At 43.2% G+C, this 27,754-nt stretch overlaps 1 protein-coding gene and 1 non-coding gene across 8 annotated transcripts in view; both read right to left on the reverse strand.

The window, feature by feature from the left end:
- Positions 1-27,754, reverse strand: part of DIS3L2 (DIS3 like 3'-5' exoribonuclease 2) — a 345,141-nt gene that overhangs the window by 135,113 nt on the left and 182,274 nt on the right. For all 7 annotated transcript variants that reach the window (XM_019445568.2, XM_019445569.2, XM_019445566.2 and 4 more), the window contains one exon: positions 917-996. In XM_019445568.2, coding sequence (XP_019301113.2) covers positions 917-996 — 80 coding nt within the window. The remainder of the gene's footprint in view (positions 1-916; positions 997-27,754) is intronic.
- On the reverse strand, positions 9,377-9,479 carry LOC128772677 (U6 spliceosomal RNA). Its single transcript, XR_008416824.1, has one exon. It is a non-coding gene; the product is annotated as a U6 spliceosomal RNA (small nuclear RNA).

Below are 27,754 nucleotides of genomic sequence, written 5' to 3' on the forward strand. Positions count from 1 at the left end.
TCACACACTGAACCTATGGAGTTTTGCGTTAATGAACGACACGAACACCTCTGCAACGTTTTAAAAGACTAGGTTGCTGGGCCATCAACACTTTGCAGCAGACTGAAACCACAAGGGTGGATACCCATCATCGGCAAGCCGTCAAAGCCCGTGATAGTGCCAAAGCCGTATCCAAGAATGACTAAAGCCAAAGCAGTCACCTAGACACCATCCTAGAGAGGGCCCAGGAGTAACTCAAGACTATAACTAGCACGTGGTGAGGGAGGGGACATTGGAGGGGGCGTGATAGGGTTTGCTCTTCTCATACCCTACACATCTTCCCTTCGGCCCTACTGTAGTTGTCCAAGACCACTGGCCTCAGATCCCACTCTTCCTGCTCAGCTCCAGCCCAAAAGAATGCTCAAGGAGCCCCTACCAGCTGCCTTTCACAATCGGCCGTGACGATGACCTGCCGGGTCTCGAGGGCATTGTCAGGGACGGCGTTCCTGCCACCGATTCGCAGATTCGCCTTTGGAGGATACTCCCACATCATCCCAACCTGTTGGTAAATTCAGGTAAAGAACCCAATGCGTCTCCTAAGCAGAGCTTAAGGGCTTTCTTCTTTAACACGCTACACCCAAACTGGAACCTCCTGAGGGGCCAAGGCCTGGAAGTCATTCTTCTGTCCTCACTGCTGCCTCCACTGAGGCCCAGAAGGATCCCAGCGAGAGGACCCTTCTCATGCTCACCCTCATCAAAGTCACCACAGGAACACAATCTTTAGGTCTCATGCTGTGTAGGCTCAGGGGCAAGTTCAGGAACAAAGCAAACCCAACCCTGCACATTACACTGCCTGGGAAGTACGAGGCGGCCAGACTGACCACAAAGGCATGCAGACTGCCCGCTACCCAGAGAGGTCTAGAAACTTCCATCCTACCGTCAGCAAGCGGCTTGCAGGAGAGGGCATCATCGAGGTCGCGGGCAGTAGATGGGTCAATGGTGAAGATACAGTCTTTCCTGGGAAAGATTGAAGATATAATTAGCAATGCGGCAAATACCAGAGTCTTTACCCCACCGTACTAGAGTTTTAAAGAACAGTTACTTTGCGAATGTGCAAATGGTAGGCAAAGGGACGAGTAACTTCTGTCGTGGCTCTCTGAGAAGGGGATCTTTAGTCTACAGTGAGACAGGGGAGAGACAAATGGGGGAAGCTACCAAGACTCCATCCTGTCTCTAAGGGTCTTCTTCCTCTCTGTCAACTGGCACCTACTGTTCCTTGGTCCTGAGCAAGAAAGGTGTGAGCAGGTAGACTGAGGTGGCTTCCACGGACAAGGCTTCCCAGAAGAGTTTTCTGACACGAGGAGCAAGGCCCTTCGGTAAATTCCTCTCCGGTGGTAGTTCTTATTTTTGCCGCCCTCTTCCTCAGCGGTTAGTGGGAACCTGTCCTTGGGAGGATGACTCACTGTTCCTTCTTCTATCTCCACCCAAGTGGGATTTGCCACAGTACAAATCACCTGACTTGTGACACAGGGGACGGGACCTGAGAAGAAGTTTTACAAAAAAAACTTGGGCCCATACAGTTAGCCATAATACAACTACACTTGGAATTGGCCCTGAATCAGTTGGTTTTCGTGGAATCATCGTACACTGCACCCAAGCTCACAGAATCCAGTACGCCCTCTGTCCACTCATCTTCGCATGGCCCCCCATGCACTTCTCACTCTTAATCTGTCAAGTGCTGGGGCGTTCTCATTTTGCTTTCGTTTCCCACCTAACATGCCGTGCCCAGCTCACCAGTCTGACCATGTAAATGCCCACGGTTGGAGCAGCCCGTCCTGAGTTCTCCCCGCCTCCTGCCTTCCCTCCCCCCCCCCCCCCCCCCCCCCCCCCCCCCCCCCCCGGGCACTGGCCCGGGGGCTGGGGTACAGGAAGTACCCGCCCCTCCCACAAGGCTCTCTAGCTGGCGCCCTCTGCTGTCTCTGGACTCTTCCCACGCTCTGCCCTCGCGTCCTCTAGTACTAGCAGGGCTGCGGCTGCGTGCCGGTCTCTTCCGGAGGCATCAGCACTAGCGACGGGAGCATCCTCTACCCACCACAATGAGACCGGCTGGGGTGGCAGAGACCTCTTTCCTCCGGTCGGTCGCTCCTCTGCTCAAAATGTCCTCAAAGCCCTGAGAGGCTGCAGAGCTGGCTCCGGGGGCTGGCCTGCAAAGTTCTCAGGGCCTTCCTTCCTCCGTCCCCTTCTTGCTCTTTTCCCTCACGGCTGACCACCCTCACAGCCCACCGTGATCCCTCCCACCGCTCAGCTCACCCCGCAGCAGCTTGATTCTAGGCCACTACTGATTCTAACAGGCACCAGCAATTCAGCAGCACATTTTTAGGGAAACAAAAACCCCCACCATATTAACATTGATTTTAATGTATTTTGGGATTTGAGAAATGTCAAAATGTTTAAAAGAGAGAGAGAGAGAGAGAGAGAGACTCTTAAAAATAATATACAGATAGCCAAGATGTGGTATAGCTATACAAGGGAATAACTACTACTTAGCAATGAAAAGGAACAAATTATTCGTGCGTGTAGTAACTTGAAGAATCTCAAAGTTACTATGCTAAGTTAAAAACGCCATTCTCATGAGTTTATATGATATGTAATTCCATTTCTAGGACACTGTCACAACGACAAAATTATATGACAGCAGATCAGTGGTTGCCAGGGGCTGGGAGTACTTGTTCCGGGGGAACAGAGCTTTCTGGTATCTTGACTGTCATGGTGATTATGTGAATCCATACAGGGCTTAAAATTCATATAAATGCACAACAAATAAAGGCCAACTTTACTGATCATTAATTCAAAAATTAAAAATTTTGAGTATGACTTTTGAATCAAGGAAAGAATATGCCTTATTAATAAAGTTGATGAGGAGGTGCTAGAATTACTCATTATTTCCCCTGTATACTTGTCCATATTTTTCAAAATTTTCACTGCAACGATTATTTTTATAAATAGAAAAAATCAGCACTGTAATCTCCAATCAAAAAAATGCATATATAATACTGCTTATAAAGATGTTTAGCAATCCTGTAGACTCGTATTGCAAAATACAGTCAATAACTTAAAAATTATGCATCAGGTAAAACCATGAACTCACTGGTAACTAAGAGAAGAGGGTGGGGAGAGGTGAGTGCCACTCAGGTAGAAGGAACTAGAGCATTGAGAGCACAGTCCCAGGAAGAGTGGCTTATCAGGACATCTACTCTTCTCACTAAACAGTTCAAGAAGAAGTGCACACCGCGGCGGGGTGGGGGGGGGGGTGGTGGTGGTGGGATATAAACGTGGAGGTCTCAGGATACAAAGAAATAATTTCTGTTCCACCATATAAAAGATGTACTTATGGCACAGTGCCAGATGAAAAGAGAAACACCAGCTATCCTCTGGAAAGTAAGCTCCCTGAAGGCCATGTTCCAGGGCTATACAGAGACTGTAACTCCCAAGTGTTTGTTGAATGAATGCATACTTGCTAACAAGAAGAGACGGGGAGGTGAGATTAATCCTGACACCAAAGTAATGGGCTCTAAATTGGCAAGGATCTTGAACTTGAATCACAAGGTAAAGAAGAAACTGTCTGTTTGCTGTTCCTTTTGTATCCCCCATAAAAGTTAGCGAAATGCTTTATATATACACTGAGTACTCAATAAATACTTGCGGAACTGAAAGTAAAATGTCAGACTTGGAGGCGGGAATATTTTGATCCTCCTTCCTTAATGACATCATAAGAAGCTGAAAGAATGTCCCTCTAGTCAGAAATCAAAAAGAACACTGTTAGCTTTGTGGGGGCCACAGTTTACTGGTTTACTTCGATTGCTGAAAAGGAAGTTATGTTTTCTTAAAATTAAATGTCTCACAGTGTTTTGACTTTTATTTCAGTGAATGAATGAATAATGCCCCCTAAAACATTTCAGTGTCAAACTGATGCAGGCATATACGACAGAGTAAAATTTTAGGGCTTCAACTGTAATTTGCAAAATGTCTTGTTTAAGAGGACCCACTAACTGTTTCTGAGAGAAATCTTAGAACAGTCTGTAAACACTCAAACCAACTCTCTACTGCTGTTTTATTATTTTTTTTAATCTGCTCCTAAACCAGAAACATAAAAGTCTAAATTAAAACAACTCTGAGGAACAGTGGTCAGGAAGGCTTGCTGGAAAGAGATACCACCCTAACATTATCCTTGATCATGGGACAGCAAACTATAGCCACAGACCAAAAAGAGCCTGCCACCTGGTTTTTGAATGATCTGTGAGATAAGAATGGTTTGTGCATTTTTAAATGGTTCGGGGGGGGGGGGAACCCCAAAAGAATATTATTTCATGACATGGGAAAATTGTATGAAGTTCAAATTTCAGTATCCATAAGTGAAGATCTACTGGAACACAGCCACGCTTTTTGGATACAATGGCAGAGCTGAGTAGTTATGTCAGAGACTGTATATTCAACATCACTACCTGGCTCTTAACAGAAAGTTTGCTGACCCCTGTTTTGGATCAATGTTCCCCAGTGTGCCAACTACGGTTTTGTTTTTTTTTGTTTGTCTGTTTAAAGGTCTGATGATTAAGTCAGTTTGGGGAATGCTGGGCCAATTTCTTAATTGCGGGACTTAGAGCGTTCAATATGCCGCTGTCACATAGTTCTTGTCACGTCTATGTGGTCTGGGCTTTTTTTTTCTTTTTTTGGTGGGAGATCATCTCCCAGATCTGACATCTTCCTCAGGAGACTGCCCTCTGAGAAGTGATGAACTGCACGCCGCACAGGCCTCCAGGGGAGTCCTTGCCCCCGATGCAGCCTTGTCACCAGGCCTACCCCAAGGGCCATGGCAAGAAGTCAACAAAATGGCTATGCTACTCACTGCAGGGAAGCTGATGAGGGCCTTGTCCATCCGAACATGTGGCCCCTTTTATGAGTGCTTTTGGGGGAAGTTTATATGTGGCAAGGACCCACTCCTCCCCTCCTGAGCTAATGGTTTGTTTGTATTTTACAGACGTGAATTTTATCCTTTTAAGTTTCCCTCTTTGCTTGGGCTGCTAGGAGACCCAGGAAACTCTGGTGACTTGCCTCAAAAGGATCTTATTTATAGTCTGAACTTTGTGAACTAAGCTTTCTCCTGGCTGCAACTAATTATCCCACTTATATATTCCTTTTGCCTTGTATCCGAACTAAAAAAAAGTTAACTACATTATATGTGTACCTGTTAGGTACCTTAAAATCACTTCTTTTAAAAAAGCAGGGTATAAGTACGTACATAGGTAGGCCGAGGGGTTACAACCTTTCAGGATCATGTTGAAGGGGATGGTGGAAGGAAAGACCTTCGATATGGGTACTAAGAGAACGAACTTCTAGACACAGTAAAACCTGGCGAGCTCCCAACAAGTATTTGTACCGTAGCAGGGGACTCCAAACTTGCTCTCTCACTGTGGCAAGTTGGGAGAAGCAAGGGAACAGTGAGTGACCCTGACAAACCCCAGCGCCGAGAGCCAGTGATTTAACCTGTTGTCATCGCCACAATTACGAATCGGCCATGATGTGGTGCGTGAGGGTTCCTTCTGGTTGTGGGCCACAGCGGCTGGGAGCTGCTGGCCTCAGCACTTGGGAGCCCAGCCCCACGGGGCTGGTGCCCTGTGCAGCTGTTACACTCTGTTAACATGCTTGGGATTTTACTGGCTCCTCTTCTGGAAGGCTTTGGTCTCACAACCTGCAGGGAGCAGCCTGGTCTGCCAGCTTTTAGAACCTGTGAGACCAAATATTTAAAGAGTTCCGCAACAATGGTTAGAAAGAAGCTAACCCTGACCCACAGGAAACAGAGTGCCAGGTGGGGGAGGGAAAGAATGAGACTCCAGTTCATGAGGCTGCAGAATTCCAATTCAGAGCAACGTTATGTAACCAGAATTTCTGAAGGCACGTGACTGAAGGGCTTAGTAGAACTTTTTCAAGTGACAGAAAACTTCTAAGATTGTCCTCCTCAAAGCCACTGGTCCAGGAAAAGAACACATGAAAAGTAACTAAACGCCTTCTTTAATCCCTTAAGACCTTGCCAAGAATCCCAGGAAATCACAAAACCATAGAAAGAATTTCTGTTCCTCTGTCACTCACACACTCTTCCTCCGACCCTGCGTCGCCTTCCTCCTCAAGGCACCAGCACCTCTACCTCCCTGGAGCTGGGGGCAGCTGTCTAGTCTCCACGGCAACATTCTATCACCAGGCCGTCACTATTCACCTCGCTGGATTTGGGCCATGGCCCTTACCACGCCACAGAAACTGCTCTCCCTAAGGTCATGGGTGTTGCCAGATTAATCACCTCAAAGCATGTGTCTGGTCAAGAACCTTTATCAACTCCTTCCTGAGTAAAAGAGAAATTCAGCTTAGAATTCAAAGCCTTTCAGGATCAGGCCCCAACCTGTATTTTTCCAGTCAGTTTGCACAGTCCCGACATGGACCTTACGTGCCAAACTTTCCTCTATACCCTCTGGTCTCTGAAACACTGTGCTGTTCCTAAATGGGACATTCACCCAGCCAACCTCCAACGTCCAAGGCCTACCTAGCTTTAAAAGGACTGGCCAAGAAGCCATCTTTTTTCCAGGCAACCTCTGTGGCTCCACAGAGTGGACAGTGCTTCTCCTCCGCGGTGCTGCCCACGCCTGCAATCTGCCCCTCTCCAACGGCACTGGCCATTGTCCCCAGCATGCCGGTGGGTCCTTAGGGACAGGTCTTCCTCCGACCCTGCGTCGCCTTGTCTCACCGTGACAAGGCCGGGAGCTGCTCGAGGTCTGGCTCTGGCACGGGTCTGTCTCTCTATCTCCTCCAGCACACTGAAGGCACACAAATACGACGAATAGTTGATGGATAAGTGAATGAAAAAAATGACCAAAGGGCTCTCTTTAGCACTTTTCCGTTCAACTTTGCCACTGCGTCTTGGGAAATACATTTAGGATTAGAACTCATGACCTCCTGGCATGCAGCCCTGTGGTCACACCACAGTGTTATTGTTTCCGAGGGTGTCCTTTTCTGTCTTCATCCCATCTTCTTTTCTCATAAAACAGTGTTTTACAAACTGCGGTTGAGGGACCCTCTCCAGACTCACAGCATTTATAGAGGCCCTCCTCTGCCGTGACTCTGTGTGCCTCCTTGCTGGCAAGCGATTCGGCTGCGAAGGATCTGGGTCGATGATGGCGAATGGGTGGAAAGGAACGGGAAAATTTTGAGAAATGATCTTACGAGGTTAAAGAATAAAAGTTCTACACAAACACTTTCTTAGATGAGATGGTACCAAGAGTCTATACAGAAACCAGCAGATCTCATGTCAACTATGGGAGGAAACATAACGACATAGCTGGGGCGCTCACCCACGGAGTGCCATGTAGACAGCCCAGCCAGATGGGTGCTGGGTGGTCCAGTCACGTCAGAGGCTGAGTTCATGATCTTCCATTTCAATCTGGCTCTCCTCAGGATGGGCCGACCCAGGGCATTGTCCAAACCTAGGTCTGTCCCCCTTGGTGTAGCGGGCCCGGACCTTTTATTTTTTTCTGGAGGCAGCTGTGGAAATGCTAATACTCTTTCACTCAGCCCTACCGCCACAACAGATGCTGAAAAGTCTGACACAAATCCCAGATTTTTCAGAACAGGAAAAGACTAAGGTCTATTTAAAGCAGAAAGAGACCTTGGTCCATCTGTCCCTCTCTGCCCCATTAGTGACGAAGCAACATATTTGAGGCCACAGAGTGAGCAGGAAGAAATGAGGTGATGGCCTGGGCAGGCTCTTTTTACGTGACCATGGGTTTTTAATCTACAGTCCACAGAAGACCTACCTCAAGCTCTAGCAAAATTCCAGACCAAGGGAACATAGTTATTAAGTTACTTTCTAAAGCACAGAGATAGGACGAGGCTGAATCAGAAGCAACTGAAACAGTCTTCCCTGTTACACTCACTTATCCACGGAACCTCTCATCATTCTGTGCCTCTTTTGATACTTCAACAACCGACACTCTGGAGCAGAGGCCATGGGACAAGGCCGGCCGGAACCGTGGGAGCCGGGGATTATGGCATGGGCCAGGGAAGCCATGGATTCAACTCAAAGAATGTGCTAAAATTAACTTTCTTCCCTTCAGTTTCCATTTTGAAGCATGTTAAACTTTCAGGAGAGCTGAAAGAATGGTAAAATGAACACCCATATACTTCTCATCAAGATTCATCAAATGTCAACACTTTGTCATATTTGCTTTACTTTCTCCTCTCTCCACCCCCACCTTCATACATCTAGATTTTTTTTTTCCATCTGAACTATTTAAACTTATGTTGCAGAGATGATTACCCCTCCACACTTTACCATGCATTTTGTAAGAATAAGGGCATTCTTCTACAGAACCACAACATTTTTACCACAGACAAGACTAATAATTCCCTACATCTAATTTACAGATCATATTTAAATGTCTTCAACTGTCCCCCAAAAGTTTCTTTAGCTCTTTGTTTTCCTCCTGATCTAGGATCTAATCAAAGTTTATACCTAGTATTTGGTGGTTGTGTCTCTTTGGTCTGTTTAATGTAAAACAGTCCATCCTTTTTTTTTAATGTAACATTGCTTTTTTTGAAGAGTCCCAGCCAGATGTCTTATAGAATGTCTTATGTTCTGGATTTAGCAGCTTGCTTCTTCATGGAAGGTGAAGAAAGGAAGGGACAGAAAGAAATAAAACGTGGCAAAATTAATCTTCTCTGAATTTCCTAAACAGAAAGTTAATGTTTTTATTTATTTTTGAGAGAGAGAGAGCGAGCGAGCGCAAGCAGAGGAGGGGCAGAGAGAGAGAGGGAGACACAGAATCCGAAGCAGGCTCCAGGCTGTGAGCTGTCAGCACAGAGCCTGACGTAGGGCTTAATCTCACAGAGTGTGAGATCGTGACCTGAGCTGAAGTCAGACGCTTAACCGACTGAGCCACCCAGGCGCCCTCCCCCCACCCCAAACAGAAAGTTAAGATTTAAGTCTCGAGGAGACTCAGGCTGAATATTTTAGCTTGAATACTGCACAGGTGATAGTGTGCACTTCATCCAGCATTCCTTCAGAAGGCACAAACCGTGAGGCTGCGATATTGGATTACTTGGTCAAGGTGCTACTAGCCAGATCTTTCTACCTTAAGGTTACCTTTTACTTGGTATTTAACAAATAATCTGTGGAATAAGGCTTCTAGATAATGTGGATATCCTGTTCTCACAGAACCTTTCAAGCAATGATTTTAGCATCCAGTGGTAATTTTTGCCCGAATCAATATAACTCTTCAAGTTATAAAATGGTGCTTTTCATATACTATAAATACATTTATTAGTTGCCTCTCTTCTGCCAACAAGTTTTCCTGCTGTGCCCCCGAAGTTTTTCATGAATTTGCATTCATCCTTGTGCAGGGGCCATGCTAATCTTCTCTGTATTGTTCCAATTTTAGCATATTGTGCTAAGTGAGCACCCCAAAGTTTGCTTTTATTTTGAGCATTATTATAGATCCACTGATTTTTTTTGAAGTTCAATGTATTATTATCTACTACCATTACTATTCTTTCTGGTACTCAAATTGTCCCAAATTAGGTTAGTGGGAGCTCTTTCAAAAGATCTCCCATGTCCTTGTGGTATGTCTCCACAATAAATCTTTGAGTGCTTTGGGGCACCTGGGTGGCTCAGTCGTTGAGCATCCAACTTCAAGCTCAGGTCATGATCTCACGGTTTGTGAGTTTGAGCCCCACGTTGGGCTCACGGTTGTCAGCCTGTCAGCGCAGAGCCCACTTCGGATCCTCTGTCTCCCTCTCATTGCCCCTCCCCTGCTTGTGCTCTCCCCAAAATATATAAATATTAACAAATAAAAAAATAAACCAATAAACCTTTGAGAGCTTCTCTGCTTTTTGGCCCAGCATGTTTTAGGCACACCTTATACATTCCCGTCCCAGACTAATAATCACCCAATTCCCTTAGGAGCCCTAAGATTGTGGCAGGGAGTGAATGGTACTTAGAAACCGATAGAGGGTACTAGACTGCTGTGTTCATTATTACTGGGGTCTCACGGCTTCTAGGCCGTTTTAATGAGCAGAACTAGAAAATACTGAGTTAAATCAGAGAAACTGCTGATATCTGACTATTTGTGGCCTAAAAATCGGCAATTTCATGGGGTTGAATCCGACATACTGTTTAAAAATCATGAGTTCATATTGACACTCCAACTGATATCTAATACCACAGCATTCTTCCTCATCTTCTCTCATTCCACATTTATGCCTTCATTCTCCCAGTGAGAACCTTTGCTCCCAATGACCTCAATATTCAAAACAGTTACAGAATTATAATCCAAATGCCACTAGCGCAAAGAGTCTATTAAGATTTGGAGTTTTATCCTTAGCAAACAGCCACTCCAAGTACGGAGTGCTCAAAAGTACAGTGCCACAAGTTATTCGAATTCTTTTCTCTGTATGTGGTGATGCTGTGCATTTAACACACATTTAGAACCACTTGTCTTTGTCTTACGTCAATTTTAGAGGTTTTGTTTTTATCTCTTTTTGGATTTCATTTCACTTTATTGTTGAACATTTAAAACATTTAAATGGTTCAAAGATAAAATGTACTCACAAAAGCCTTACTCTGCTCTCTACCTTCTACCTTTTCTCCACGTATCCCCTGGTGATAACTATTTTCACCATATCCTGGTCTATCCTTTCGATGTTTCTGCTTTCCTTTCTGATATTATTTTTCCTTATTTTCTCTTTGTTCTTATACAAACAGCTGAATACTATGAACTCTTTTGCAACCTGCTTTTTTTGCACTTAACAATAAATCCTGGAAATTATTCCATATCGGTTCAGAGACCAGAATCAGAGAATCCTCACAACTGGAAGTTCCTTAGAGGTCACCTTAGTCCAAATTTTATCCCTCACATGACTCTAAACCAAAAGTCAATCAAAGAGATCAACTCACATCTTGAAAATCTAGGATATGGAGGCAGTAAAGTTTATTTCCTCATTAGGCTGACCATTCGATTTAGAGAGCTCTATCAGAAAGTACTTTCCCATGCTGAATTGACATCTAATTCTGAAAAACTCCATAGTTCAGCTACTTGTAGCCACAAAGAATTAGCTGGCTCCCTCTTTCACCACGCAGCCCTTGAAACATAACTTTTCCCGAGAAATAGGCCCATCTCTTTCTTGTTCTAAATGGTTTATAATTGTGTGAAAATGCAGTTATTTTCATAATAATTTTCACTTATTTTGTGTCAAGAACAAAACCAAGTTGTAAGAACCAGTGGAACGTCAATAGAAAGAAAGTAGCAGAGGTCAAGAGAAAGAAGGCCAAAATTCCTTCATTCAATATTTACCGGGCATCTACTTACTGTTTTAGGTGTTTGGGTCACAGTTAAGAATAAAGATGCCTACCCACTTATATTCTAGTGGGGGAGGAGACAGAAAATAAAAAGTACTGTCATTAAGTGCTGTGCAGGAAAAAAGAAGAAGAAGAAGAAGAAGAAGAAGAAGAAGAAGAAGAAGAAGAAGAAAGAAACGAAAATTAGGACAGAGTAAGGGGGACAGGTTGGAAGGGCTGATTATAATTAGGACAGCCAGGCTAGGCACCAATGAGATGATGACGTTTAAAGATGACCCGAAGGAGGTGAGGAAGCGAACCATGGGTTACAGCGGGGAAGAAAGACTTGGACAAAACAGTTTGTGCAAAGGCCCAGAATCCACCAAGTTAGTTGACCTGAGGGCACTGAACAACTGGGCACAACTCAACCCAGAAACTTTATATGTAGAGCAGAGACGGCTTGGCCTCTGCATTCTTTCACTTTCCTTCCAAGAAGTCTCCAGTCTAGGTCTACAGAGGTTCGGAATGCGGTTCTGCATGCCTAATGGAGCAATGAGAGCAGCTGAGTCCACTGGGCCCAGAAAGTCTCTCTATCTAAAGCTCTCTCTCTCGGAACACCTCTCTTTTTCCTTTTATCTCTGCTAGCAGAATGTCCTATAGTCCAGATTTTAAAAATCCGATTGGGGTTAAAAACAGGCTATGAGAATACAGACTAATATAAATTGAGTTTTGAAATCAGACAAAATGAAATAGTAATGAACTTCCAGGAAATGCTCTCACAGAGAGATCAAATCTTGAAGGCTCTCGATAAAGAGTGTTAAAAATTTAAGCATAAAGAATTTGATACAATGTACAAAATCTTCACAGAGTATCAACACATTAGAGGGCTTCAATATAATGGGATATCCAGCTCTCATTAAAAACACTTTTATCTCTATCTTCTAGAAAGCACCTTTTGAGAGGACAGAATTATAATAATGGTGGATATTATTTTTGTTCTCATTTTGTACATGGGGAAACTGTGGCTCAGAGAGATTAAGCTACTTGCCAAAGGTCATGGAACTGCAGAGTTTTGATTTAATGGGACGGGAATTCAAGAGAAAGTGTTAAAGGAAGTGAAGTAGACTGAGAAGCTTCATTTCAATTGAAATTGACATCTCTTCTAGTCACCCTTAGTTCCAAACTTTATCTTAAGATTTAAACACCTCAGAAGCATTTTGGCGGAAGTAATATATACCCCAAATTTCTTTCAGGAAAATTTCCTCTATGGTTGACTAAGTTACAATGACTTCATTTTTAGGTACCAAATCCAAATGTGACTTTTTTTTTTTTTTTTTAAATCCTTAACCTGAAAAGTCACATACCGAGTTCTGATAGCAAGTTTATTCAAAGTAGATAATCCTTAGTATGTCAGAAGAAGCCGCGTCCCAAGTACTTTTTTTTGGAAAGGGTGTACAAAAATAGGAAAAAATAGCCAAGGAAAGAATATGCATAGATATATTTTCACTCAAATATACTATACTTTTAAATTTGTTTTGTAATTTCCAGAAGTGACATAGTTAACATGTAAAAATAAAATGGAAATTGTAACCAAATTTTAATATGACTTTATCAGAGACTTAAACACGATGGGGTAAAGGCGAGTCTTTAACGGATTTAAATTCTAGTGGACAGAATTAAGAATAGTTACAAAGACAAGGAATTAACTATGTCTAGACATCTCTCCTACATCTCTATTTGAGGAACAGTATTTTTTTTTTTCTCATCCTTTGAATTCCCAAGTTAGGAATTCAGAACCTGCTGTTGAAAGGATCATCATCCTTAATTCTCAATCCATTTATCAGGCTAAAATGCAAATGTAAGTGGTGAATACATTTCAACAGTCCTGGAGCTCCAAAGAGCCTTCTCAGGGAACATGCTGAGCTAACTGGGGAAGGGTTAAGCCACCCCTATTTTTCAGATCTGAAAACAGTTGTTCTGATATGAGAAGAATCATTACAATGGTGCCAGCTCCCTTCTATAAAAGCTATACACATTTTTTGCACAACTGTATGATTGTTATGGTAACCATAAAAATGGAACTATCATTCTTCAAATTACACACTACCCATACTGGATTACCTACATACGTTTGTTCTTCTACATTACCCAGAATTTCCTTTCAGAGAGGGCTATGTCTGTCCTATAGATGTTTAGGAGCAAGATAAAGTGGTCTCTTTCAAAGGGAGATTCCACAACAATGAATCTTTCAGAGGCCGAGCTCTTCAAGAATTCTAGGGCTTCCCTGTCAAGTCTTTGAATCCTATGGTCACTGGGAGGCCAAAATATTTTCCCTGGGAGGCAGGGGAACTGCCTGGAAAATGTATTCCCCAAATGATTGCTTTTTATTAAGAGGAAGACTAAAGCACCATGAATGGGCCCGAATAGACCTCGCACAGTTGGGTAAAATACTGAGAACCTTTACTAGAGTCTGTGTTCAGTGAGGTGAAAGACTTATTTAAGAGATATATACAAGCATTTCTGAAAATAACAGCATGAATATATCAAACAAAAATGCCAAAATAAATTTTAGCTATATTTTAGGATGACCAGGGACTCTGTTATTACTTTGGCCAACATGAGCAGAACTTTGTAACTTTTAACAGCAAAAATGCAGGAATTCTTTCTTCTCATGAGTGGGGAAAAGCCAAGTCTGGTCTTGTATGTCTTTTAACTATTCATTTTGGGCCAAAATTCTGTTTCATTGTTCACAGAGCCGATTCTACAGTTAAAAAAAAAAAAAAAAAAAAAAAAAAGGCAGTCTGATAATGACTTCCTGGCTAATTTTAATATTAAATACTTAGATTTTGAGGGAAAAATGTGTTCATAATTACTGTTTGCTCCAGGGAATTTCCAAATTAGATGCTTAAATTTGTCTAGTTTTCCTTTCTCAAAAATAAAATAACTAAATTAAATTTAAAAAATTAAAAAAAAAACCCCAAAACTCACAAGGTTTTGAGGGGGGCAGGGCAAGTGGAGCTGTCGAGGCAGCACTCCTGTCCTCCTGTCGCGGCAAGTGCTCTCCGGCAGCAGAATGGAGTGGAGCATGGAGTGCAAAGTGCCACTTCTCTAATCCTGGCCCGTGGATGGGAGACGGGGAGTCCCCGTCCACAGTCTGCACCTCTACCTGCACTACCAGGGTTCAAGCCTCCCGGGGCACTCCCTGGGTCTCAGCCCAATCTCCACCACCGGGTCCCTACCGAGCCTGGGACTGGCCCTCGATTCATCATCCCAACCTCTTTTCCTACTGAAGCAGCTCTCCCCAACTGGACTCCGGTCTCTTCTCCTCTTCGGCCTTTCAGGTCCATTAGCATCTGGCTACCAGGGTAAAGTTCTTCGCTCCTTTCTCAAAAACCTTCACTGGCTTCCAGCCATGCTGACGTGACACTCCTCAGCTTGGCATTCAATATCCTCCATGAACTGGCTTCAAACTTTTCCATTCTCATTTAAGATGATTTAACTTCATCAACATGGGGCCTTAGTTAACCCGTTCTGCTAACATCCCGAATTAATGATTTATGTAGACTCATCATCTCTTCTTCCAGACCATTCTCTTTGAAGGAAAGGACGGTTTCAATTATGTACTTTTCAAATCCAACAGTATCTATTTCAGGGCTTTGCAAATGGTAGCGACAATAAATATTTACTGAATTGAATCTTTAATTGGGCTCTTTCAACTCCAAACTCCTGGAAAATAGGCTGAGGCAGAGCCATAAATGGTTTTCACCCTCTAGTCCCTTTATCAGAAACACCAACATATCTGTGAGTAGATACACTTCAGGTGATGCCTTGGTACCTCCGGCCATGGCCTAGGAAGATGGCCCCAGAGAATTTTCTAGGTTTAGAATCAAAGTCCTTTGGGTTATGAATATGCTGATAGCAAGGGTAGACAAGAAGACAGGAAAATTGGGTAAGGAAGAACAGAATTTGAGAGCAGAAGGTAGTCTGAAAATTCTAATCTACATAATGACTCCAACATCTTTTTGGTAAGGCATCGTGCCTTAATCCTCATCAGAAAGAAAGAAGAGGCACTATTTTATAAAGCATAAAGTAGGCTAGACCCTGTACTTTATGAGAAAGTTAGTTGCCTGTATGTCCCTTTCAACTTGTAAAGGAAAGTAAGGCTCAGAGGAGTTATGTAATTCGTCCAAAAACACATCCCTAGTAAAGTGGCAGAGTATGTGACGATTCAAGCCAAATTTGTCTCTAAATATATGCTCCTGTATTTCACCCCTGTGATATCGAGGTTATTGAAACTTTTCAAACTCCTGAGAGAGCAAAATGAGTGACACCACACATAAATTAGGAGGGAACACAGCTGTAGTAGGTTGTTATCTGTCCTGCTCCCCCTCTCCCAAGCCAGCATGTAACTCAAACGGGGGCAAACTAATCCCACCCTAGAATGTGGAATTGGGACAGAGAAAGGGAGAGGGAGAGGGAGATCAGGAGGAAGGTGTGTGAGAAGAGAAGGGGGAGAGAGAAATCAGCTCCCTCAGGGGGACTGGTAATTGTCAGGTAGCAGCCATCCACTGAGGAGCAGGAAGCAAAAGAGGTTAGTCTGAGGGAGGGGAAGGAGGAAGCAGATGTGTAGAAGCAGGAGAGACGGAGAGGAATGAAGGAGGCTTTCTGGGTTTCCTGCCTTACTTCATTCGGTCCCTGGTTCCCTGCCCTTGGATTCTGGGAGTCACCACAGGATCCTTAAAACAAATTCCCCTTTCTGCTTAAGCGAGCTCCAGTGGTTTCTGCTATTTGGGACCAAAAAAGTCTTAATTAGTGCAACAGCTGTGGAAAGTTTCCTAGAATGGCTAACTTGTCATGGCTTTCTCCAATGCTTTCTTGCTAACAAGCCATGACAGGCCCTTACAGTCGGTGCTTCCATACTGCCCACTCCTGGGGGCGCTGTGAGTGTCCTCAGGTGTGGGGAGGCAGAGAGAGGGCATGGCAGAATATTAATACTAAGTTTCTACTTCAAAAACAAATCAACTAAAAAAAAAAAAGACTCCCTTTGTTAATGAAATTACACTAAGTACAACGCTGTCACATTTTTTTTGGCCAGTAGGGATTTGAAGAAGGCTCTAACTTCTTTTTTCTCAATACAGGGGAGGGAAAGGGTGCAGTGTTCTTGACTGATGTGATATTTTGGGTTGACTTTCTTGTTTAATGTCTATCAAGAGCGTGGGTTTAAGATGCAGGCACAGGAGGATGAAGGGTAAGGGTAAGAGCTTCTAGACTATGGACCTGAATTCAAGTCGGAGCTCAGCCCCTCAGCCACGTGACCTCGAGGCAAGTGATTACACTTCCCTGAGCCCCAGTTTCTTCATCGGCAAAATAGGGATAATTATTTCGCAGGCTTGTTTCAATAATTAAATAAAGTAATACATAAGTATAAAATAATTAAATGAGATAACACATACACAAAGGTATAAAAGAAACATCCAACAAATTGTATGTGTTGGTATATGGATATTTGCCACATTACACAACAAAGCTAAATGAAAACTTCAAACTTTTACACATGCTAATTTTCCTCATCCCGGATATTTTTGGCTAAACATTAATGGAGACGATCTACTCCGAGGGAAATTGATCTTTCTTTCGGTGTGTCTTCTGGTGTACGCCAAGCCCCAAGGCAGAGAAGACAGGAGAGCGACACGTGGTGACTGCCTACGATGTGCCCAGCACTGTCTCGGGTCTGCCTGACAGTCGAGATTGTGCTAGTGATTTCGTATTTTCAAAGTAACTCTGTTTCAAAAGGAGACGATTAAATATGACTATAGAAAAGGGTAATTGAACACACATTTAAAGCATTATTATGCTTGTGGGAACACTCCTATCCTAGGAATTCTAATTACATCTGTAAGACCACAGGAGAACTGTTTAAACAATCACAATTTGAAACTCTTGATTCTCCCATATACAAACTTTGGTGTAATTCCACTAAGTCACCTCTCAGGCGAAAAAGATTATGGGAAACTTTACTTTCACTGAGAGTAAACATGATGCCGCAAGACCAATTTCTTCACATACACAACAGGACTTCCATGCACACATCGGTGTCCTGTGAAAGTCGCAAAGGGACTCGATACACTTACTCACATCACGCCACAACTGCTGGAAAGGTTTTTGGAATTCTTTAACTACTTTCTAAGCCAATTCCTGAGCTTCACAAGAAAATCAGTTTTACTACTTTATAATTATACTTAATTTTTTTTTTTTTTTTTGAAGTTGCGTTATCCAGCTTGATCACCCCCTTGATTTACCACTCTTGGCTTTAAACCGACTTGGCTGTTTCCAAAAATCAAATCCACTCTCAAAAGATGAAGATTTGCCATTGTTGAAAATGTGCCTTAGGCTCTGAAGGCAATTTCCGAAGAGGAGTCCAAAAATGTGTATGTCCTCCACTGGCTCCTTCCCCACTGCCTGCCAGCAAGCTCAAATTCTCCTCAATCTCAAAGACGTCTTTGGTTCCCGAGCTTCGGTCAAGCTCCCTCTCACCTCCCGTGTGCCGCAAACTCCTTAAAAGAGATATTTATACTTCGTGTCCTCACTTCTTCACCCCACTTCCTCTCCTCGGCTGGCCGCAGTCTTCTCGGGCTCCCGCCACTCACTGCCCAACGCATGAGATACCCAAGAGAAAATAATCTGATGGCCAAACGCAACGACTTCTGTCCCCTGCTTTGCCCCAGCTGGCAGCAGTGCAGCAGAGCACAGGGCGACTCGCCCTTGCTTGGAACCTGTCACCAGCCTGGCCTCTGCCTTTTCTTTTAACTCTTCAAATATCCTCCTTCCTGCACCCCCAACCCCACCTCTTCCTACGAAGCTTGCGTCCTTTAAGTGCCGCTGGACAGTCCACCCCGGTCCCCTTTCCCGTTCAGATGCGTGCTCACCAGGTATATCCACTCTCTTGGGTGGCTCTGACTATGACTTTTATGCACTGAAACGGGTATCTGCACCCCAGACCTCATTCCTGAGCGCCAGGCCTGCTTCTCTTTCTGGCCCCTGGACATGGTCTTCTGGTACCCAAATTTTACTCGTCTTTCCCCATCCAAGCATTTTGTTCTTGCCCTCTATTTCATAATCTCAGATTTTCCTAAATTTCACTTTGGCTTGAGGATGGATAGTGACACAGTTCAAGGGCCTTCCTTACAGGCTTATTATCTTCCTACTGAGAGGTCTTCTCGAGAACATCAGAAACACTGTTAGCTGCTTTTTCTTTTTCCTTTTTTTTTCTTTTTTTCCAATAGTAAGACGAAAGCCTAAGGAAATCCTATTCATCCCTCAAGGCCAAGTTAAAAAAGTTACCTGGCTTTACAGCTTCCTCACGCAAAATAAATTACTTTCTCAGCTGTGTTCACCTGGTGCCTACTTCTTTTTTTTTTAAATTTAAGCCTTTTGAGATAATTGTCGATTCATACAGTGGTAAGAAATAATAAAGATGCTATCTACCTTTTACCCAATTTCTAGTGGCAAAATTCTACAAAACTATAATAGAGCATCAAAACCAGGGTATTGACATGGACACAACACACCGATCTTACCTAGAGCCCCCATTCTCACTTGTGCTCATTATGTTCCACACAATTTTATCGCGTGTGGAGGTGCATGCAAGCACCACCTCAAACAAGAGACAATGCTTCCATCATCCCGAGGATCCCTGTCTTTTAATAACAATCATCCCTACCTAATTCCCCCCCTACTGTGCCCCCCTCAGTCCCTGCAAGACAAATCTATTCTCCAGTTCCAAAATGTATCTTTTCTAAAACGTTACACAACAGAATCAAACACATGTAACATTTTAGATTGGCTTTTTTCACTGATCACAATTTCCTGAAGATTCAGGCAAGCTGTAGCAAGATCAATAGTTCATTCCTCTTTACTGCTGAGTATCATTCCACGACATGGATGTACCACACTGGTTTAACCATGCACCTGTGGAAAGATAGCTCGGTGGTTTCCAGTTTGGGGCGGTTATGAATAAATAACGCTGCTATGAAAATGTGTGTGCAAGTTTTTGTGTGAACCGTGAGTTTTTATTTCTCTGGGATAAATGCCCGGGAATGCAATTACCACGTTGTATGGTGGTTGTGTTTAGTTTTTTAAAGAAGCTGTCAAAGTATTTGCAGAGTAGCTGTGCCATTTTACATTTCCACCAGCAGGGTGTGAATGATCTGCTTTCTCCACATCCTCACTAGCATTTGGTATTGCTCGCGGCTTTTCACCAACTTTGCTTTTTCCTTTTATTTCAGCCATTCTGACAGGTGTGGACTGAGGTTTCATTGTGGACTTAATCTGCATTTTCTTTTTCTTTTGAATGTTTTTATTTATTTTTGAGATACAGAGAGACAGAGCATGAGCAGGGGAGGGGCAGAGGAGACACAGAATCCGAAGCAGGCTCCAGGCTCCGAGCTGTCAGCACAGAGCCCGCTGTGGGGCTCGAACTCAGGGACTGTGAGATCATGACATGAGCTGAAGTCGGACGCTCAACCGACTGAGCCATTCAGGCGCCCCTTAATCTGCATTTTCTAATGGCTAATCATGTTAAACACCTTTTTTATGTGCTCATTTGCCTTCTGTATGTCCTCTCCAAGTACATGTCATGTGCTCATTTTCTAACTGGACTGCTTTTATATTATTGAGCTTTAAGGGTTCTTTATGTATTGTAGATACAGTCCTTTATGGGATACGTGGTTTGCAAACATTTTCTCCCAGGCTAGCTTTCTTTTCATCCTTTTAACAGAGTCTTTCACAGACAAAAAGGTTTTACTTTTGATGAGAACCAATTTATCAATCTTTTCTTTAAAAAAATCTTTTTTAATGGTTATATTTATTTTTGAGCCAGAGAGAGACAGAGCATGAGTGGGGGAGGGGCAGAGAGAGAGGGCGACAGAATCTGAAGCAGGCTCCATGCTCTGAGCTGTCAGCACAGAGCCCAACACGGGGTTCAAACTCGTCAACCGGGATATCATGACCTGAGCCGAAGTCGGACACTCAACCAACTGGGCCACCCAGGAGCCCCATCAATCTTTTCTTACATTGGCTATGCTTTTTGTGTCTCGTCTAAGAACTCTTTACCTAGTCTTGTACCATGTAAGTATCTTATGCTCTTTTTTAAAAATGTTTATTTATATTTTTTGAGAGACAGAGCGAGAGGGAGAGGGAGAGGGAGAGAGAGGGAGGGAGAGAGGGAGAGAGGGGGAGAGGGAGAGAGGGAGAGAGGGAGAGAGGGAGAGAGGGAGAGAGAGAGAGAGAGAGAGAGGGAGAGAGAGAGAGAGGGAGGAAAAACATCAGCGGGGGAGGGGCAGAGAGAGAGAGAATCTGAAGTAGGTTCCAGGCTCTGAGCTAACTCAGAGCCTGACACAGGGCTCGAACCCACAAACTATGAGATCATGATGCGAGCCGGAGTCGGACACTTAACTGACTGAGCCACCCAGGTGCCCCTATGCTCTTTTCTGTAAAAGTTTTACAGCTCTACATTTTATATTTAAGTCTATGATCCTTTTTGAGTTAGTTTTTGCACAAGGCATGAGGTTTAGGCCAAGGTTCATTTATTTGCCGATGCACACCCAATTCTTCCAACACCATTTGTTGAAAAGGCTACTCTTCCTCCACTGAGTTGCCTTTGCTCCTTATCAAATATTAATTGGGCATATTTGTGTGGCTCTAACTCTGGGTTTTCTATTCTGTTGCATTAATCTATGTGCCTATCCCTTCTAGTTTTTTGCAGATACTCTTTATCAAGTTGACAGTCTTCTCTTTTCCTAATCTGCTGAAGAGTTTTTAGTACATACGTGTGTTGGGACTTTTTCCAAATGCCTCTTCTGTAATAACTGACAAGATATGATTTATGTTTTATTCTGTTGATAGGATAGATTACATGCATTGATTTTTCTATCTAGAGATAGAATTCACATACTATAAAATCCGCCCTTTTAACATGTACGATTCAATCTTTGTGCAGGTGGCAGTACGAATGAGGTTTATCCAAAGTGCAACTACGGCTAGCTGAAAAACTAACTAACTAACTAACTAACTAAATAAATAAATAATAAAAATTTAAAATGCATGAATCAGAGGTTTTCAGTCTCTGCAGAGGGTTGTGTAATCTTTTCCACGACCTAATTCCATAACACGTTCGTGACCCAAAAAGAAACGCCATACCCGTTAAGAGTAATTCCTTGTTCCCCCTTCCCCGTAGCCCCTAGCAACCACTAATTGACTTTCTTATCATACACTACATGGCCTTTTATATCTGGCTTCTTTCGTCTGGCATAACGTTTTGAAGGTTCATCCATGCTGTGGCCCGTAGCAGTACTTTTTTCCCTTTTATGGCCAAATAATATTGCAATGCATGGATATACCACATATCGTTTATGCCTTTATCAGATGATGGACATTTGGATTGTTTCCATTTTGGGCTATTACAGATAAGGCCGCTATAAACATTTGTGTACAAATTTTTGTGTGGATATGTTTTCCATTCTATAGGAGTCAAATTACTGGGTCATAAACTCTACGTTTAAACCTTTGAGAAACTGCCAAAATGTTCTCCAAAGTGGCTTTGTTGTGTGGTACGTACACATTTTAGACCACTACGCCTTCCTGATGGAATGATCCGTTTAACATTATGTCCCTCTTTGTCTCTAGTAATTTTCTTTGCGCTGAAGTCTATTTTATCTGATGATAATATAGCTTCTCTTGCTTTTTTAAAATTGATATTTGCATGGTATATCATTTTTCATCATTTTGCTTTAAACCCACCTATGTCACTGTATTCAAAATAAGTTTGTTTAGAAATCTAATTACTGGATCATTTTTTTTTAATATTTATTTTTGAGAGAGAAAGAGAGAGAGAAGAGAGAAGAGAGAGAGAGAAAGTGCGAGCAGGGGAGAAGCAGAGAGAGAGAGAGAGGGAGATACAGAATCCAAAGCAGGCTCCAGGCTCCGAGCTGTCCGCACAGAGCCTGATGTGGGGCTCAAACCCATGAACCATGAGATCATGACCTGAGCTGAAGGCGGACACTTAACCAACTGAGCCACCCAGGCGCCCCTGGATCATGCTTTTTTATCCATCCCACTAATCTCTGTCTTTCAATTGGTGTTTTTAGGCAATTTACATTAAGGGCAATTATTAATATGTTATAGGTTAAGTTGCCATGTTTACATTTTGTTTTCTGTTTGTTGCCTCTCTTTCTCGTTACAATGTTTTTCTTGTAGGTTAAATGAACATTGTTTTTTTGATTCCATCTTGATGGTTTATAAAGTTACCACTGTGTAGTTTTCTTAGTGGTTGCTCTAGGTACCACAATATACATAAGTAGTACAGTCTACTGTATCAACTTCTTACTACTTCAAGAAACCCGAATTCCACTTAGGTTCCTTTACCCTCTCTACATTCTAAATACTTTTCCCACACACTTTGAGCACTACTTTATTTAGTGCTAGAACTTTCGTTTCAACCACCAAATGTGATTTAAGAAACTCATGAGGACAGTTCATGATGTTTCCCATTTTTTACCCATTCTCATATTCTTCTTTCCATTCTGATATTCCAAGTCATCTTATGTTATCATTTCCTTTCTGTTTAGAGAACTTTCTTCAGTCATCCCTTCAGGGTATATTGACTAGCAACAACTTCTCTTAGCTTTCCTATGTCTGAAAACGCTTTTATTTCCTCTTCATCTCTGAAGGATATTTTTGCTGGAAACAGAATTCATGGTGGACAGTTCTTTTCTTTCAGTACTTGAGAAATCTGCCACTTTCTTCTGGCCTCCACGGTTTCCAATGCGAAACTATTACCATTTGAATTGGTGTTCTCTTAAAAGACTTCCCTCTGCTTCAAAGATTTTTTCTTTGTATTCAGGTTTCAGAAGTTTAAATATGATGTGTCTTGGCATTAGTTCCTTTGGGTTTATGCTGTTTGGGGTTGTGATGTTGTGATTTATAATAAGAAATATAAATTTGGTCTTCATCCCTGTTTCTGGCACAGAGCTCCTAAAACCCTTAGAATTTCCTAAATGATAACAGCAATAAAGATGTCTTTTGATATTCATAGCAAATCCCTTTCAACCACACCCGAGTTCATGTTAATGAGATAACTTCTGGAAAGCATTTAAGTGTGGGGGCTGGTTGTCAGGGGCATCAACCGCCATGTGATCAGAGGGCTGGAACTTTCAGCCCGACTTCCAACCTCAGGTGAGGGGGGAGGGGCTAGAGAGTGAATTCATTCACCATTGGCCAATGATCTAATCAATCATGCCTATGTAATGGAGCCTCCATAAAAACCCAAAAGGATAGGGTTAGAGAGCATCCAGGCTGGTGTATGTGTGTGCAGTGCTGAGAGGACATCGTGTCCAGAGAAAGCACGGAACCTCCATGCCACGTTCCCTCGGACCTTGCCCTATGCGTCTCTTTCATCTAGATGTGCCAGAGTTCTATTCTTTTACAAGAAACCAGTAATCTAGTAAGTAAATTATTTTCCTGAGTTCTGTGAGCTACACTAGTAAATTAATCAAACCCGAGGAGGGGGCCTAGGAATCCTCAATTTATGGCCTGCTGGACAGAAGCACAGGTAACAAGCTGGACTTGCAACAGGCATTTGAAGTTGGAGGGGGCAATCTTGTGGGACTGAGCCCCTAACCTATGGAATCTGATACTATCTCTAGGTTGACAGCGTGAGAATTGAGTTCAACTACAGGACACCCAGCTGGTGCCACAGAGATGTTTATGGAATTGAAAACCCACACTTTTGGCATGAGAAGTGAAGCAGTGTTGTAGTCAAAGACTGAAAGTCAAGGACACACAGAAGAGTGTGTTTTTCTTTACAGGAGTCAGCTCAGTTTACTGAAGACTTATCTTTGGCCAAATTTGGGGAGTTATCAGCCATTACTTCTTTGAATACATTTGCCGTTCCATTCACTCTCTCCTCTCACTCTGGGACTCCGATGACACAAATGTTAGCTCTTTTGTTATAAGCGCATAAATCCTTCTTGCTCAAACTAGGTAAATTCTATTGATCTGTCTTCAAGTTCACTAATTCTACCCTATAATCTCTAATCTACTATTCAGCTCTGGATAGTTTTTGTTTTGTTTTGTTTTGTTTTTGGTGACAGTATTTCTTACTTTGATATTTTCCATTTGGTTCTTTGTAAAAATTTCTTTGTTGAGATTTTCTATTTTTTTATTTGTTTCAAGAGAATTTGTAATTATTTGTTAAAGCCTGTTCATAAAGGTTGCTTTAAAATCCTTGTCAGATAATTGCAACATGTGATTTATTTTGGTACTGATATCAGCTATACATTCTCATTCAAATTATGGTTTTCCTGGTGTGATGAGTGCATTTCAATTGTATACTAGACATTTTGGATGCTATATTAGGAAGGAGACTCTGGATCCTATATGGTCTGTTGTGGGGTTTTTGGTAAGCAGTCTCCTACCGAGGTGTAGCTGAAGGGCCAGGTGAGTGTACACGTTCAACTTCCTACTGAATCCCGCTGCTACCAACCCAGCACAGACTCACAAGGCCTCCCTGTAGGTCGCAATCCATCCCTCCCATCAGCCCTGCCGACATCTTCCTGGTCAAAAGGGGGCACCAATTCACACTGTCTCACGGACTCCAAGTGTGGGTGTAAACTAAACTCCCTGCGAAGCCCCACCGCCACCAGGAAGGGGAAAAGCAAAAATCTGATATATACTGCCTTATCACTAGTTTTGGGGCAGAAGCTCAACTCCCTGTTGACATTAGGAGTGGGGAGTAGGTGAGTGAGATATTTCTGTATATAAATATAATTGATTCTATACCAAGGTCTCTGCTTATGGTGGCAGGAGGTACAGGCTCAGCTGGCACTGAGCTGCACTGACACCAGGGGGTGTGCTGTGGAAACCAGCCCTGACTCATCGCATCTCTGCTGCCAGGCAGGGAAGGACGCTCGTCTTATCTCTGGGCCTTGCCGGCACTATTCTCACGGACAACTGGAACACTGCCTACTTTCGCTGGAGAGGGGACAGAAGCTCAGCTCCACTGCCAGCTCTGCCGATCTACCCGAGCAGGGGAATCAGAACACAACCTGCTCCCACTGGATGAGGAATAGGGTCTGCTCCTCGCTTGGCTCCACGGACACCATCCCAAAAGGGAAACTGGAGCATGCCTGCTTCCACTGGGAAGGGGAAGGAAGAAAGCTCCTTACTTGGTTCCACTGACACTACCCTAGCAGGGGAAGGCAAACACTACCAACAACTTCTGCCGTGCAGGGGATGGAAGATTAGGCCCGCCTAGATCTTACACCTCCCAAAGTGGAATCAGAGCGTCACCTGCAAGTGGCAGACAGGATAGAAGATGAAGTCACTGTATGGCCCCACAGACACCACCAGGCAGGGGAAACTAGGGCGCTGCTGCTTGAGTTCATGGGATAGGATGGGGTGTATGGAATATTAACACCTTGCTCGGTCCCAGCGAAACCATGACGTGCGCATGTGAGTGCACGTGCACGTATCTCTTGGTGTTTGGCTGGAGAATGGTGGGTACTGCCAAAAAGGTTTCTGTTGTTAGACCACCCTTTCCTTGGTCTTTTGGCTGGAGGAGAAAGGTTTCTCTTAAAGATCTTTCGTCTTGTGCCTTTTGGTCATTCCAGGTTGGCGACTTCTACAACACCCTGTCTGGGCTATATGCGAGGCAATGAGGAAAACCAGGGGGATCACTGGTATGTTCCTTAAGTCCTGAGACCCCTGTGCAGACTGCCTTCTCTTTTCCACCTTTCTGGAACTTCCCATGCTTGTTTGTTGTGTTATGTCCATCCATATTTTTGGTAAGAAGGAGGGCCAGGAGGAACGGGGGCACTCTATCTTTGTCAGAAACAGAAGTTGTTCCTCATTTTACTAAAGTAATTATAACATTTTATTTATTCTTTAAGATGTTTTCCTAATCAATTTTCATATTACACAGCAAACTCTCTGAAGGCACTGGATTGTGTTTCGTCAATATTCATTTTCCCAGGAACACTAAAAGGAAACAGGAGCGAATCCCAGAACTTGCTTTAAAACACATTATATTCAACCAATGAATACATATTCTGCCAACGCTTTCTAAACAAAACTTTGTCTTTTCCTCCCCCCCTTTTATCCTATACGCGTGTATTTACATACGTAATTTATTATATACCAAGTACTGAGTTAGAGTCTAGAAACAGAAAGACAAGTGAGCCCGAACCCTTGTTCTTGAGGGCTTTGCCACCCATCAGGATAGCGTCACCCACAGGGAAGTTAGAGTGCAGTGTGGCAAGTGCTATAAAATAGGTGTGAACAAACGGTGAAGGGAGAGGAGAGTGGGGCATGACTGACTATTCCAGAATGAGACGGCAAAGGCAGGTAAGACGGGCCCTGGAAAGCAGACGAAGGGCAGGGCAGGGTAGGGCATGGGCAAGATGCAGAGCTATGACAGAGTAAAATGGTTTGGGGAAAGATGAAGGGCTGAATCAGAACAGGATACCATGAGGAAGCTAAGAAATTTATTTCCCTCTTTTCCTATTGTCAATAAAGTTGATAACTTCATTTTTTCACTTATACTGATATGAATTATCAAGCTACCCAACATTTTCTAGTCTTAAGAATGATTTGTCCATACAATTATGTACTTCTCGTGGCTCTCATTTTCAAATTCTACCTTCCTTTCCCACGCACCGGTATCTTTGGTGGGAGGCTTGTTTCTTTCCCAAAACTTTCTGCTGGAAGGTGCCCTCTTTTATCTCCAGCCCAGGCATTAAAAAGTGGAGAGATGTGAGAGTGACATCAGCAGAACAGGCAGAGCATAGAGCTCTGAGAAGCCGCTACTCCATATGAGCATTAGGCCCCATTAATCTTTGGTATGTTCTATGAGTTACTTGTAATTTCATAAACAGTGAATCGGGATTTATGTGAATGGAATAATATCGCCAGTGGTTTCAAATGACAATGACAGCTTCCTTGTTTAATGCAGAACAATTTAATGCTGCTCTGTTCCAGGTAAGGAAAGAAGGCATTCCCTTGGCAATGAAGAGCTGAGATTTAAAGCATGACCCTTGGATTTTCTGTGTAGCCCACAGGGAGGCACAGTCAATGCATCTGTCAGATAAGTGTGGCCGCTGGTCACCGATGGAATACCACCTCTTTCAAGTGCAAGGATGAGACGATCGTGAATAACTCCAAAAGGACATCTCAAACCCAGAGTCATACTCCATCAGAGTGAGTACGTTTTGAAATACTTAGTCTGAGGAACACTAGGTCCATGAGATGATCCATGAGAAAAAGCTCTAAGAAATCTATTACCCCACTGTTTTCTAAAAATATTTGGCCACAGAACCCTTTTACTTCATGACAGCCTATTAAAATCCC

The sequence above is a fragment of the Panthera pardus genome, unplaced genomic scaffold (genome assembly GCF_024362965.1).
Source record: "Panthera pardus isolate Hobbes unplaced genomic scaffold, ASM2436296v1 HiC_scaffold_10, whole genome shotgun sequence".
NCBI classification, from domain to species: Eukaryota; Metazoa; Chordata; class Mammalia; order Carnivora; family Felidae; genus Panthera; species Panthera pardus.